This window comes from Tinamus guttatus, unplaced genomic scaffold, assembly GCF_059628265.1.
Source record: "Tinamus guttatus ecotype Peru unplaced genomic scaffold, ASM5962826v1 Tinamus_guttatus_pri_ptg000070l, whole genome shotgun sequence".
NCBI classification, from domain to species: Eukaryota; Metazoa; Chordata; class Aves; order Tinamiformes; family Tinamidae; genus Tinamus; species Tinamus guttatus.
In genome coordinates this window covers 920,042-933,016 of record NW_028288604.1, presented here as the reverse complement: position 1 = coordinate 933,016, position 12,975 = coordinate 920,042, and the positions used below count along the sequence as shown (strand labels likewise).

Genomic DNA, 12,975 nt, shown 5'->3' with positions numbered 1-12,975 from the left:
TTGCGGGGGATCCCCTGGTGATGTCGGGGTCCTGGGCCTGTGCAGAGCCCATGGAGCTGCCCCTGATCACCGCTGCCTCTGCCTCTCTCCTGGCCTTGGAGCTGCTGCCCTCCCGGGAGGCACCTGGGAACCCCCCTCGTGGGATCACGGTTGCTGGGGGCTGGTTTCTGTAGCGGCTCAGGTCAGAGGAGCTTCATTCTGCCTAGGGACAGGGCTGTGAAAATCTCCTTTTGGGGACGTTGGTGTACGGACAAATATCTGACTGCCATCTCGTGTGAAGTTATTTCCACTGAGAGTGGTATGTTTTTTTCTGAAATTAGTTTATTTCTGGCTCAGATTCAGATTGTTTTGCCATCTCCATAATCACTTGCTAGCTTTATCCAGCCTACCATAAATATTAGGCAGCTGCAGCATTTGAATTTCATGTGCTATGATTTATGTTGATATTCAGAATAGCACAATTTTGTTATGATGGTGATAAAGGCAATTCTCTGAGGCTGTAAAGTGCTCATCGGTATACTACTCTTTTGGTTTCTGGTCCTGGTTCTAAATTGTCTCCATTACTTGCATCGATACTGGTACTGTATCCAGTGCAAAATAGTCCTTTAAAAATATGTTTATTTGTATTTCCAGAAGAATCATGGACTACTATGGGAAGTATGCAGCTGTCACTTTGGCCATTTTGTCTGTATTTCTGCATCTTCTTCATTCTTTCCCAGATGGAGAGTTCCTCATGCAGGGTAAGTTGCTTTAAGCATTCAGAATTTGGATACTTGTTTGTAAAGATATTAATTAATCTGTCACAATAAGTTTTAACATTCAGTTGCATTTATTGGCATTGATATATGAAGGTATAATGAACCAGGACAATTTTGACATAAGTATACTTCCTATTTCTTCTCTAAACTTGGTTTCTCCAGGTCAGAAGTTTTTCCCAGATGGCAATGCCCTTATGTTCTTGTGGGTAATCTCAATTCGTGGAATACTTTCAAATGCAAATGTGTCATTTTTTTTTATTTGGTTTTGTTTTGTGAAAGTGACATCATGCATATAAATACTGCAAGAAGTATGGCCTTTATTCCTGCTGTAGCATCCCACACTAGATTGAAGGGTAGGAACACTGTGGAGCAACCCCAGAAACTTGTCAAAGGAGGAGTTTCTGATAGAGACATTGCCGCAAGGAGTTTCCTTCTAAGGGACGCTTTGTGCATGGATATACTGAGACAAAGTCATAGTATGTAACAGTAGGCACTAGAGATTCCTGGCAGTATTTTAGTCTATGATTCACATTGGAGAGATTTCCATAATTCAGGCTGATCACTCCTTTCTCTCCTGCACCTTGATGCACCATCTCTGTCACTTCCATGTTGCAGCTCTTAAAGATGTAGCAAAAATCTTTACTCCTAGATCTTATCTGTGAAAGCTGTAAAAGTCTGCAATTTTTCTCAAATGTTTTGTTTTCAGTAAGATCTTCACATAAAGAAAGATTGGTAGAATTTCATGTATTTTTTATGAACATCGATTCACTGACTCCTTTAGTGGCCTGATTCAGCTCAGTTTTAAGCTTATCCTGTTGTCTTCATGGCTTTGTTGTGGAGTGACCACATTACTTATGAATGAGAAGGTGATTGTGTTGATGAGGCTGCATTTCAGTGATGCAGTTAGACACCCGCTTGGCTCTCGTTAAAGTAAACCCTACTCAGTAAAGTGGTTAAGCATATGCTTGTTGTTAAACATAGCCAGACTTCACGTCACAGATATCTTTTGTCCCAGCCCAACATGTGTGGGGCTGCTTCAGTGCCCCTTTTCCAGACTGTGCACTCCTTGCTAACAGGGCCAGCCACACAGAGAGGAAACGGTGCCTTCATCAACACCCTCTCCAAAACCCTCAATACTCTCATAAATGTGAGCAACACAACTTCATCCCGTTTGTCCCTTCTGGCTGATTGGGTTTGAGGTTTACTGGTGCTTTATACATGCAGGCACAGCACTCGTCTGTGCAGTAGCTGGTCTTAGACTCTCAGTCTAAGGTCAGCGCTACCTAGTAGGTGGCTCCAGGACCCTGCTGTCCTGGTTGCACCTGGACCTACAAGACCTTTGGGCTCATGGCCTCTTACTCCAGGGGCTGGCATGCCCTGTAGTCCAGCTTGATGTTTGCTTGCATGCACACGCACGTGTACAAACACACAGACACTCTAAATAGAGTGCACCACAAAAAAAGGTAGCAGTTAATAAAAGCATAGGATAAACTGCAGTGATAAAGCACAAGGCTCAGACAAGTGTACTGACCAACAGTCTGTTTTCACAGAACTCTCCCATTTTATCCCCTTTTACTTCTGTTTTTCCCATGCTTATTTCTCTCCTGTCCTCCTTGAGCTCTTTTCTTTCCCAGTCTTTGGTTATTCCCTTAAAAATCCTGTATAGTTTTGCACTTTCTCACAATCACCTTTAAACATCCTATAACAAGATTTACACAATCCTTAAATTCTTTTCTCTCTGCATCCCACAATATGCCCCACACACTTTAGGCAGTTGTCCTTTCAGCCTGCAAAGCTTCTCTGAGGGCCTCACTTTGGTGGCTTCCCACCAGGGACAACAGGCTAGACCTTCTCTTCTGTTGGCCTTGGGAGTCACATGCTCCCTTTTCACTGCTCAGGGTAGGAGGGTTCCTCTGCCTCTCACCATTCCTCTCATCAGGGCTGTGTTTCTGTGCTCGCTGTAATTAGCCTTTACTCACATTACCTAGCGTGTAAACACTTATGTTAAAAAACAATTTTCACGCTTAAAATGATTTTCAATGGTGTTGAGCATTTACCTTCTGCCTGGTGCGTTCCCTTAAAGATTTCAAACTGAATATAGAGAAAGCTGAGCTACAAAATTCTCAGAATTGCTGGTCATTTCTAAAGTTCTCGATTACAGTCTTGCCTGAAAATAGACAATGTCTAAGAAGCACTACAAATACTGCTGCTGCTAGTTAGCTATCTAAAAATAATAGCAAGTGTTTAGTAAGAGCTAGTGTAATAGATGTACAAAACCAACCAACCAACCGAAAAAAAAAAAAAAGCAAAAAGCTATCAGCAAGATTAAATTAGAAAAAAAAAAAAAGAAACAATAATGCCTGTACTTTAACTGGAAGGCCACACTCCAAGTAATTTTACAAATGGTGTGTGTTGCAGAGTTCAAGGACTCCAAAAGAGGAAAGCTTTTGTTTCTGTTCTTTTCTGTTCTGAAAATGTCAAGCAGCACAAGGCGATGGCACTTCCTCCTACCATTTGCCCTCTCCCTTTCTTTTTGAAAATAAAAATACAGCTAGGGATAAGGTTAACATCTCTTCCTTGTGTATACCCATGGCAGGTTGTCCAGAGTGCAAGCTAGGGGAGAACAGATTCTTCTCAAAACCAGGAGCACCCATTTACCAGTGCACTGGATGTTGTTTCTCCCGGGCCTATCCCACTCCAATGAGGTCAAAGAAGACAATGCTGGTCCCGAAGAACATCACGTCAGAAGCGACGTGCTGCGTAGCGAAGGCCTTTACCAAGGTAAGGATGTGAATGGGACTCGTTTCAGCTAGTTGAAAGATACTGTATTTATTGTCGAGTAGAAAACGACATAGTTTTGCTGGAGGACATTGAAGGAAGTGCCGTTGACATTTATGTCTTGCACTTCTTTTTCTAAAGAGGAAATATAAGTGTCAACCAGTAGGGTCTGAAACTCAGTTCGGATATAGAAATTCAGTGCCATGGGCTTCAGTGACACCACTTTGATTCACATCACCCAAAGATCTGGTGCTCGATACATGTCCTCCCTTGTTTTTTAACTTGGATGTGCACCCTCTCCTCAAATGTTATGCAGTGTACACTTGATTTTAATCAGCAATTTTCCTTGCTTCTTTCCTACATAGACAGGAGTCCTGTGGGAAGGCGACTGGTCAATATTATCAATTTCATTTTTGCGACCGAGGAACCAAAACCATCTGTAGTCATTAGATTAAGCAAGATTAAATTTATTTTTAGCAGTGTAGCAAGAACTCTAAACATTTAATACTCAAAGTAACAGCCTCATCTGAAAGGTTCTATTAGAGATTCTGCTATAGCTGATTATTTTAGGGTTGATTCAGCTACAGACAAAGAAACTTTAACTTCGATGTAGATCGGGGTGAGAGAGTTGTTATGGGCTAAGGTATCCCTTTTACAGTGATCTGAATCAGGCTCATTGAGTGTATTGCCTAGAGGCTTGGTTCAGTTACCCACTCTAAGAGATCTGGTGCTGTTCGAGCTACTGCAGGGTATTCAAGGCATCTGAAGGTGGCTGGCGGACAGAGGACCTATGGAAGACCTTCTAGAGCAGTTGCTGGAGGCCAGTTGGGATCGCCTTTAGTATCTCAATGTCACTTAACATTTCTGTGCTGGCAACTGAACAGAGCCTGGACACCTCCTGCCTCACCTGTAGGCACCCACAGTTTAGGTATCTTAATCCATAGCTCAGCCCTTGCTGGGTCTTCGTCTCAGTAGTGGATGATGCTTTTTTATATCACCAACATATTTTCCCACAGGCAATACTAGCATTTGTTTGAGATTAAAAATAAAAATGACTCATATCTTTTCATGGTGTCTACTTTCATAGTCTACGCATTAAAAATTCTAAAGAGAATTCCTGAGTTTTTATAGCTTGGGAACTCGACACTTTCCAAAAAAGAGTTTAGGAAATTAAGGACAGCAAACTGCAGATCTCTATTGAAATCCTTCTAATTATGGCTCTGAACATCACTGGTGTTGCACTTCCACTGCATGGCATTCAAGTGCTGTTCCAGTACTCATATGCAAAGGGCTTGCGTGCTGCGTGGAGTCAAGAAAAAGGTGTCAGAAACCTTTTGCTTCAGAATGCTGTTTTATCAATGTAGCTAAGGACAACTATTTGCTATGTTTGTGTTTTCTTTGTTTCAGATTACGCTTAAGGACAACGTGAAGATAGAGAACCATACAGATTGTCACTGCAGTACTTGCTACTATCATAAATCCTAAAGCTGGTCTCTTTGTTAGTGATCAAGGATAATGGTGAATGGAATATTTGTTTTTCAGCGTCTATAGCACTACTACAACTTTATGTTTTCTGGTCAAGACATTGAGTAGATGTTCCAGTAAGATGGATGGCTGTTTTGTTTTCTCTTTGCTTCTTCATGCGTTTAAGTAAGCTTAATTATTTCCATTAGAGATAAAATACAGTACGTGCATGGCAACCAAAGGCTTGATCTATTTTTAAAATAAACTGTCAGTTAAGTCATCAATGTTTCTTGAGGAAAAATGATGATTTAATAGCTTAAAACAAAAAGAAAAGATTATGCTGGATTTAATTTCTTTTTTCTTTTTTCTTTTTTTGGTAGGAGAGGGAGGAAAGGAAAAAGGGAGGGATGGAAAGGGGAAAGAAAAAGAAGCAATCATTTCTTCTTATTCATTTAGTCATGTTTACATTCTTTTTAAAGATTCAACATCTTATTTCTCCCATTTCTCTTCTTTTTTTTTGTATTTTGTAGGCAGAAAGTTTAATGGTTTATTCCCAGTACTCGGTCTTTCTGTGCTCTCTGAAGTTCATCTGTAGTGGAGCTGTGCCTTTTTGCCCTGCCAAACTTTTCTTTGGATGGCCTCTTACTCAAGTGAACTGCTTTGGCAGCTTCTTTTACTTGCTTCACTGTGTATTCCTGAGCTGCCCCCATTCATGGGCTTCTCAGATTACAAATCCTTCCCCTTTCGAATGCAACCCATCAGGAGCTTGCTAAGTATGCTTTGTAAAGATGTGTAGAATGTGAAGGCGTCTGGTTCATTAAGCTTGCTGGTTAAAACTGTTCAATACAAAGGAATAACAAATAACAAGGAAAGTGATAAATTGAGCACACAGATACACAGTCCTGACTAGCAGGTGATAACAGTGACAGTAACGAAGACCACCCCTGTTCAGCCACTGATTGATGGGCCATTAAGCCGACTGCTCAGGCATAGCCTTGAATAGGGTCAGACTGAACTCTGTAGCTGTTCAGAGGGGTAACAAGACCAACATGAGTATTGTGGGATATTTGAGGGGGGCCACTGGGACTGTGCAAAACTCGTTATGGGATATTGGATGGGGCTTGTGGGACTGTGCAAAACATGTTATGCAATGCTTAGGGGAAGGGCCACATGTGGAGAAAAGGGGATCAGAGTGGATTAGGGGAGAAAAAGTATGGGAAAATAAGAGATTAGGGTGGATAAAAGGATCTGGTGGTTTATTTTTCCCCAGTGAATTTAATTCTGTGTCTATGTGCGTGCATGTGTGTGTGTCTGTGCAAGTGCTAGTGAAGTTCAAGCTGGATGAACTGGTGAGTAGGAAGAGGTATGCATCTAGAAGGACTCGAGGACCGAGCCAGTGGTGGAAAAAAGGACCCAGGATCTATGCATGGATATTTGGAGAACTGAGAGCCTACACTGATACCCAGGAGATCTGTGACTGTGGGGGTGCTCACGAGATGAGTGTGTGGGTGCATGCATTTTTTGTTTTTTAGCAAACTTCAAGCTGGACTTGCCAGCAAGAAGGAGGAGACCAACATGCCAAGCAAGGAAGCCCGTGGTCCTGGCATGGATACTGGATGAACTTGTAAGCTGTGCTGGTATTCAGGCGATCTGTAGATGTCAACACGCTTGTGGATCTAGGGAGTGAGGGCAGTGTGAACTTCGATCCTGATCAGCTGGAGGGAAGGAATAGGACTGGAGCACCTATATTGTCATTTAGATGAGAATTGGTGGTGTTTGTGTGAATGTGCCTAAAGGCAGTGCTGGAATGTTGTGTGGCCAGCCACGTTAGTGTGTGCGTGCACCTTTCTGGGATTCGTGCTGAGCTTTGCTAATGGCCAAACCTGCTCACAGGAATAGCAGCCACGTCTGTCAGCCTGGGGATGAGAGATCCCCGGTGCCTCAGGGCATACTGGGCTGGGAAGGAGGAATCCCTGGGTCCCCATGTCTGCTGGGTTCAGCAGCTGCCCTTCACCTCCCCAACTCCCCAGTACAACTGTTTTCCACTCTGTAGCTGTTTAAATCAGGTCAGAACTTACCTGTCTGTGTATGCATGCGAATGCCAAAAACAAGGCTGTGGTCAGAATAGTGACGCTGTTAAATCACTTAGCTCAAGCAGGGCTAGAAAAAAAAGTGCTGCGTGTCATTAGGAAGTTAATTCAGCTGACCCTAACAGAGAGTAAGTAGTTTAGAAGCCCCCTGGGATATGAATGGGACTATATGCTGGAAAGCAGTCTAGACTGATAGCTATAGGGACTCAACACTAGATTTAACAGTAGAAATGGAAAGCGAAAAGTACAATATCATTTACTTACAATAGAAGATAGCTGAAATAAAGCTAAATCAGAAGGTGCCAAGAGAAAATGTCACAAAATCAGAACAGAGATTAATGTCTTGTTTAGACCAGTAGAACAATGTGCATTTTCTTTATTTCAGGCATGGGATGTTCGAATATGAAGAGAAAACAAAGCCTTTGTAAGTGTGGTTTATAAGTAGCAATAAATCAGTCAGGTTGATATTGCTGATTAAAAATGCTGAAGATCAAGCAGGTCACAGATATAAATGAAATGTTTTTGACTATCGTAGTGACCTGTATAAACATACATCATTCCAGTCCTAACAACAAACTCATTGCCTGAGTAGAGAAATGGATGAAACTTGATTTCCTGTACCCATGTGTGTCCTGCACCCCTGAAGACCATTTTGCCATGTCCTCAGCAAGTCTCTTTCCCTTCTCCTAGCAGCAATACCATCTAAATAGCAGAGCTGTGTTTAGGCTGAGCCAGCAGTTAGTGCCAATGTCACTGTGCTGTTTGTCCAGTTGGCAGCTTCTCTTAGAACTGAGACTAGCTGGAACTGGCTTCTCTTTAGCAGGACTTCCAATTTCATCAGGGGTCTGAGGTCTTTACCCATCACCCACTGCTGCCAAGCTGAAAATCCTTCTAAATGATTCAGAGTTATTGCAATTTGCAGTCCACAGCGGGTGGGCTCGCCTCAGGAGGGATGTGTTCTTAGTAAAAAGGTAAAGCTCTCAAGCTAGGGAGATTTTAATGAAATTAAATTTCAGACAAGACTTTTTATTCTCAGCAAATCTAAGAAGTTACAAATTAGTAGTAGCCTTCCTTTTCTCATGCTGTCAGCTTGTGTAAATAATGATTTGAAAGAGAGGTGAGGAGGGAAGAAAGGCTTGTCCAAGGACTTAGGCTGGCTAATTACAGACTATGCTTCCCCTTTACAGCTCTGTGAAAGAAGACTGCTCTTTACAAATTTAGAAGACATTTTTTTATATATAGCAGTATATCTTATTTATAGCAGTAGCCTCATGTAGTGGAGAGAAAGCCTTTTGGCTATGTCAAAGATAGTTGCCATGAAGAAAGAGAGTTTTATATGTAACTTTAAGAAACATTTCAACACATTCAGTGATGGAATAAAACTACCAGTTTTACTTTTCATAAGTAAAATCTCTAGACCTTTTCACAAGGGTCTAAAGAATTTCCACTTTTAGGGATTGCCCGTTTACTCTGCGATTTCCCCAAGCCTTTGGTACATGTTAACCCAGCAACTGCCTCATGATCGGATTTGTCTAGGAAGCTCTTTACTTGTGCGTTATAGGTGCACATGGAAATAGTAAGTCTCACAATTATTGTTCCACCAAATCATCCTTTCATTTGAGAATTCTTTTGATTGAGGAAAGATAATGCAAAATGTAGTGGACTTGCTTTGGGGAAGGTCTTCAGCTCAGCATAACAACTTGGGAATTTGGTTTTTATTTATTTGATAGTTTGTTTTTAAAACACCTTTTTCTCTCCTCTATGTTTTGGTTGTTCTAAGAGCATAAGAACTGCCTTTCTGGTCAAAGCAATCGTCCATCGAGCCCAGTGCTCTGTTTCTGACTGGCAATACCAGATGCTCTTTAAAGGAACAAGAGAGGCCTGCTGCTATTTGCAATTGGTTCCCCTGTTAATACCCCCAGTATCCAGAGGTGTTTTGTTAGGGATACCACTCTGCCATGTCCTTTTTGCATCTGCTTATGGATCTGTTGCTTTCGAGTTCTAATACCATATGATTTGGTCAACAATTCTGCCTTTGTCATCACCTTACCCACTGCCTTCATGATGTTGCAGTTCTCCTCCTTTTTTTGTCTTCTCAGTCTTTCCCTCTGCATGCTAAATAGCACAACAATTTTTTAGTTTCTCCTTCTCAGGCAGCTGTTTGATTATTTTACTTGTTTTTCTCAGTACCTGCTCAAACTCCACTGCATCTTTCCTTAGACATAGAGACAAGACCATAAACTATGCTCACGTGTGGTTACACCGAAGTTATATGTAGAAGCAAAATGATGTCCTGTGTCTTGGTCTCAGTACCCTTTCTGATAATACTAATTGTCATTTTGGCTTTTTTGATGACTTCAGAGAATCGTCAACAGTGACTTTATTTTTTATTTTATTTTATTTTATTTTATTTTAAGATATTGCTGTCAGTTCTGTGTTCAGCATCCTGTAGGTATGGTTTGGGCTGTGTTTCCCTAGGTGCGTTACCTTACATTTATTTACTCTGAAGCTTATCTGATATCTTTTTGTCTGTTTAGTTTTGTGTGGTCCTTCTGGAGTTCTTCACCATCAGCATAACATCTGGCCACCAGTAAGGGTTTAGTATCATGTGCAAGGTTGGAAGTTTCACTGTGGATTCTCTTCTCTAAATCTTTAATGGATATACTGAATAAAACCTCTTTGGGCAAGCCCTGTCTCTTGTTTCCTGTCCTTTATACTGCTTTCATTTCATAAGAGAAACTTTTCCTCCATCCATGTAGCAACTTAAGTTTCTTTAAAAACTCTCTTCCAACATTACTTTAAGGCTTTAAAAATGAAGAACGCCAAGCTTAGTGTCCAGCTCATGTTGTCTAATAATGCTGTCTCAATTCATCTAGAAGGTTTCTGGAGTGCATTGACAACAACTTCTTGACACAGGTCATGATCCAGGAGCCACAGAGGTTCTCCTTTTGAGAGAGGTTGGGCTGGATTTCATACTTTCAGACAAAAAAAAGAGGTCAGGGATGTGAAGAGTAGGAGCAACCTCGGCTGCAGTGACCATAAGATGATGGAGTTCAAGTTCTTGCAAAGAGGGAGCAGGGAAAAAAGCAGGATCACAGCCCTGGACCTCAGGAGAGCAGACTTTGGCCTGATGATCTGCTCGGAAGAAGCCCATGGGAAACCATACTGGAGAGAAGAGGCGTTTAAGGTTGATATTCAGGATCACCTCCTCCAAACATAAGAATTGTTTATTTTGACAAGCAGGTAATGAAGCAAAGTAGCAAGAAGCCTGTGTGGATGAACATGGACTCTCGACTAAGCTCAAACACAGAAAGGAAAGGCTAAGAGGTAGGAACAGGAACAGGTGAGCCAGGAGAAATATAGAGACACTGTCTAAGCATGCAGGGATAGAGTTAGGAAAGACAAAGCCCATCTGGAGTTGAATTTAGTGATGAGCTTGAAGAACAGCAAGAAGGACTTCTGCGATACATAAGCATCAAAGGGACGGTTACGGAAAATGTGGGCCCACGTGGGGCAGAGGCCCCAATGATGGAGAACACAGAAACAGCAGGAGTACTCCGTGCTCTGTTTGCCTCAGTGTTTCCTTCTAAGATGGGTCTTTAGGAATAGCAGGTGGCTGAAACCAGAGGGGAGTTCTGGAGCAAGAAGGACTTACCCTGGGTGGAGAGGGGAACGCTTAAATTGGATATGCACAAGTCCATGGTCCGTGATGAGACTATGGGCCCACGAGTGCTGAGAGACCTGACTGATGTCTTGATTTCTCTTGGAAGGGTCATGATAGTAGAGAGAAAGATTTCATGAGAAAGATACAACAACAAAGTAATTCTGGAAAGTCACCAAATTAAAGGATAAAATGCTGAACCATGTTCTGGAAAGGATGTGAAGGGAGAGCAGCTGCCTGGGAGCCCATGGGAAAGAGCTGCAGTTGGCAAGGCCTTAAAATAAAGGGCTGCAGCTAACAATCTGAAACTTCTTAAATTTAGTGCTTAAGAGAGGGGCATAATTGTGTGACCATTAGTAATATTTGTAGCTATGAATGCAAAGGTACTGGCAAAGATGAACAAATCTAGTCCTCCGAGAAATAAGTTGTCCATGTGCACGTTAAAAACACTTTTTTCTCCTCTGTGTGTTTGCATCAAATACTTGTTCATGATGAGTCTTGCTTGGGGCTTGCTTACTTTTCATTTATTTTTTTTAAACTTTACTTTTCCTCAGATATGAGGCTTAACCAGTGCTGGGGTAATAATATAAGGGTTCCTAATGGGGATGTTTACTGGTTTTGTAGTATTATTGAGTATTTTCCATGCCAGGCAGAACAGAAAGTATGATCTTACATTGAATATATTTTCATGCAGTGGGGAGGGATAAAGGAGCTTGAAAAACAGCAGAAAGCTCAAGATAATAAAGCAGCCTGTGGAAACAGTATAAAGCTTCATTATAACAACCAGCCTTCCTGCACTGTGTGGTTTCCCTGTACTCTGGCACCATCAGCCTGTTGTTGGTGTCCTAAATTCAATAGATTTCTATGAGGTACCTGAATACAGAGATGTTTGTTATGGATCAGCTCAGGAAGGAGTTCTAATTCCTGATTTTCAAACTGGGTGCTGGAGTGCTATAGGTGGAAGCTGATGATCATGGAACAATATTCCTTACTAGCTATTGTGATTCTGGGTGTCTCTGCAGCCATTAACATAGCAGATACTCTTTTTTTCTTTTTCTTTATTTGACTGATTAGAGAGTCACTAAGGGGCAAGGAAAACAGTAGGAGTCTTAAATGAAGAAGGGTTAAAACACAATGTTTATGCTATATACAAGATTGTTTTTGAGAAATGATCGCATCTTTGAACTGTGCTTTGTAGTTCCTAAACCCAATTTGCAGTCACTGTTTTGATGCTTATAGTTAACACTCCCTGCCCTATTTCTTCTGTTTTATATTGCACTGTAGTATAAAGTATCAAGTAAAACTCTTGCTGTTTCCCATTCAGGAAAATGTGTGTTTCTCTGCTTTCATTATTTTAAAATATCAATTCATGGGCTGGGCGGAAAATCTAATGCGCATGAATAGTAGCATAAGAATAGAAACCACAGCACTCAGTAACATAAAATGGGCCTTACAGGAAAGAGAGTTGGGGCAGTCCTCTAAGCAGATAGTGTAAAAGGAGGAGCAGGTGATTTCCCCTCAGAGCCTTTCCTCTCCCTAAAGCCCTGATGTGGAAAAAATGCAAAGGCTGGAAGAAAAAGGTTGTATGTGCAGAATTAAACTTCAGCACAGAGTAACCTTCTCTTCAAGGCTGTAGTGCTTAAGTTATTCCACAAAGGATTTCCAGCATCCAGAATGGTCCACAATTGGATAAGTATGAACCCCACCCATTAAAGCCATAATTTCAACTTCTAGCCAGAAAGTTCTGTGCTGTGCAGCTAGAAAAGCAAATATGGGCTCCAGAAACATCAACAGCAGTTCCATAGATCTAATTCTCCGTAGGTAGGTCTACATTGTAGAAAGTACAGAGTACACAACACTGAGAGACACATGGAAATTAGGACCTAATTAGAAACGAGATTCACATCCATATTTCTTTGAATTAGTTTATGGATCCTGGGATTCCTTTCTTGTGCTGAAATTCAGTATTTTGGGAACTGCCACAACAGTGCTGACCACAGGCCTCCTGTTCCTCAGTTGTTGCTTATGCTGAAAAAACTGGGAAGGAGGCTCCTGTGGAATTACAGCTTCCAAATACTTTCCTTCCAACCCCAAGGTTCTCAGGCTAGCTGTACTCTGAACCATGCTGCTGCAACTACACCATTTTCTTTCTAGAAGTCATAACCAACAGCAGAAATATAATCATAAGTTGTCATGTATTGAAGACCCAGAGACCAACACGATT

At 41.5% G+C, this 12,975-nt stretch overlaps 1 protein-coding gene across 1 annotated transcript; it reads left to right on the top strand.

Annotated features, from left to right (window-relative positions):
* The first annotated feature begins 637 nt into the window (after window positions 1-637).
* Window positions 638-5,046, top strand: CGA (glycoprotein hormones, alpha polypeptide). The gene is made up of 3 exons (XM_010211298.2): window positions 638-740; window positions 3,355-3,539; window positions 4,944-5,046. Exons 1-3 carry the CDS (start codon window positions 641-643, stop codon window positions 5,019-5,021), a joined length of 363 nt encoding a protein of 120 aa, XP_010209600.1. The 5' UTR covers window positions 638-640; the 3' UTR covers window positions 5,022-5,046.
* Window positions 5,047-12,975: the final 7,929 nt, after the last annotated feature.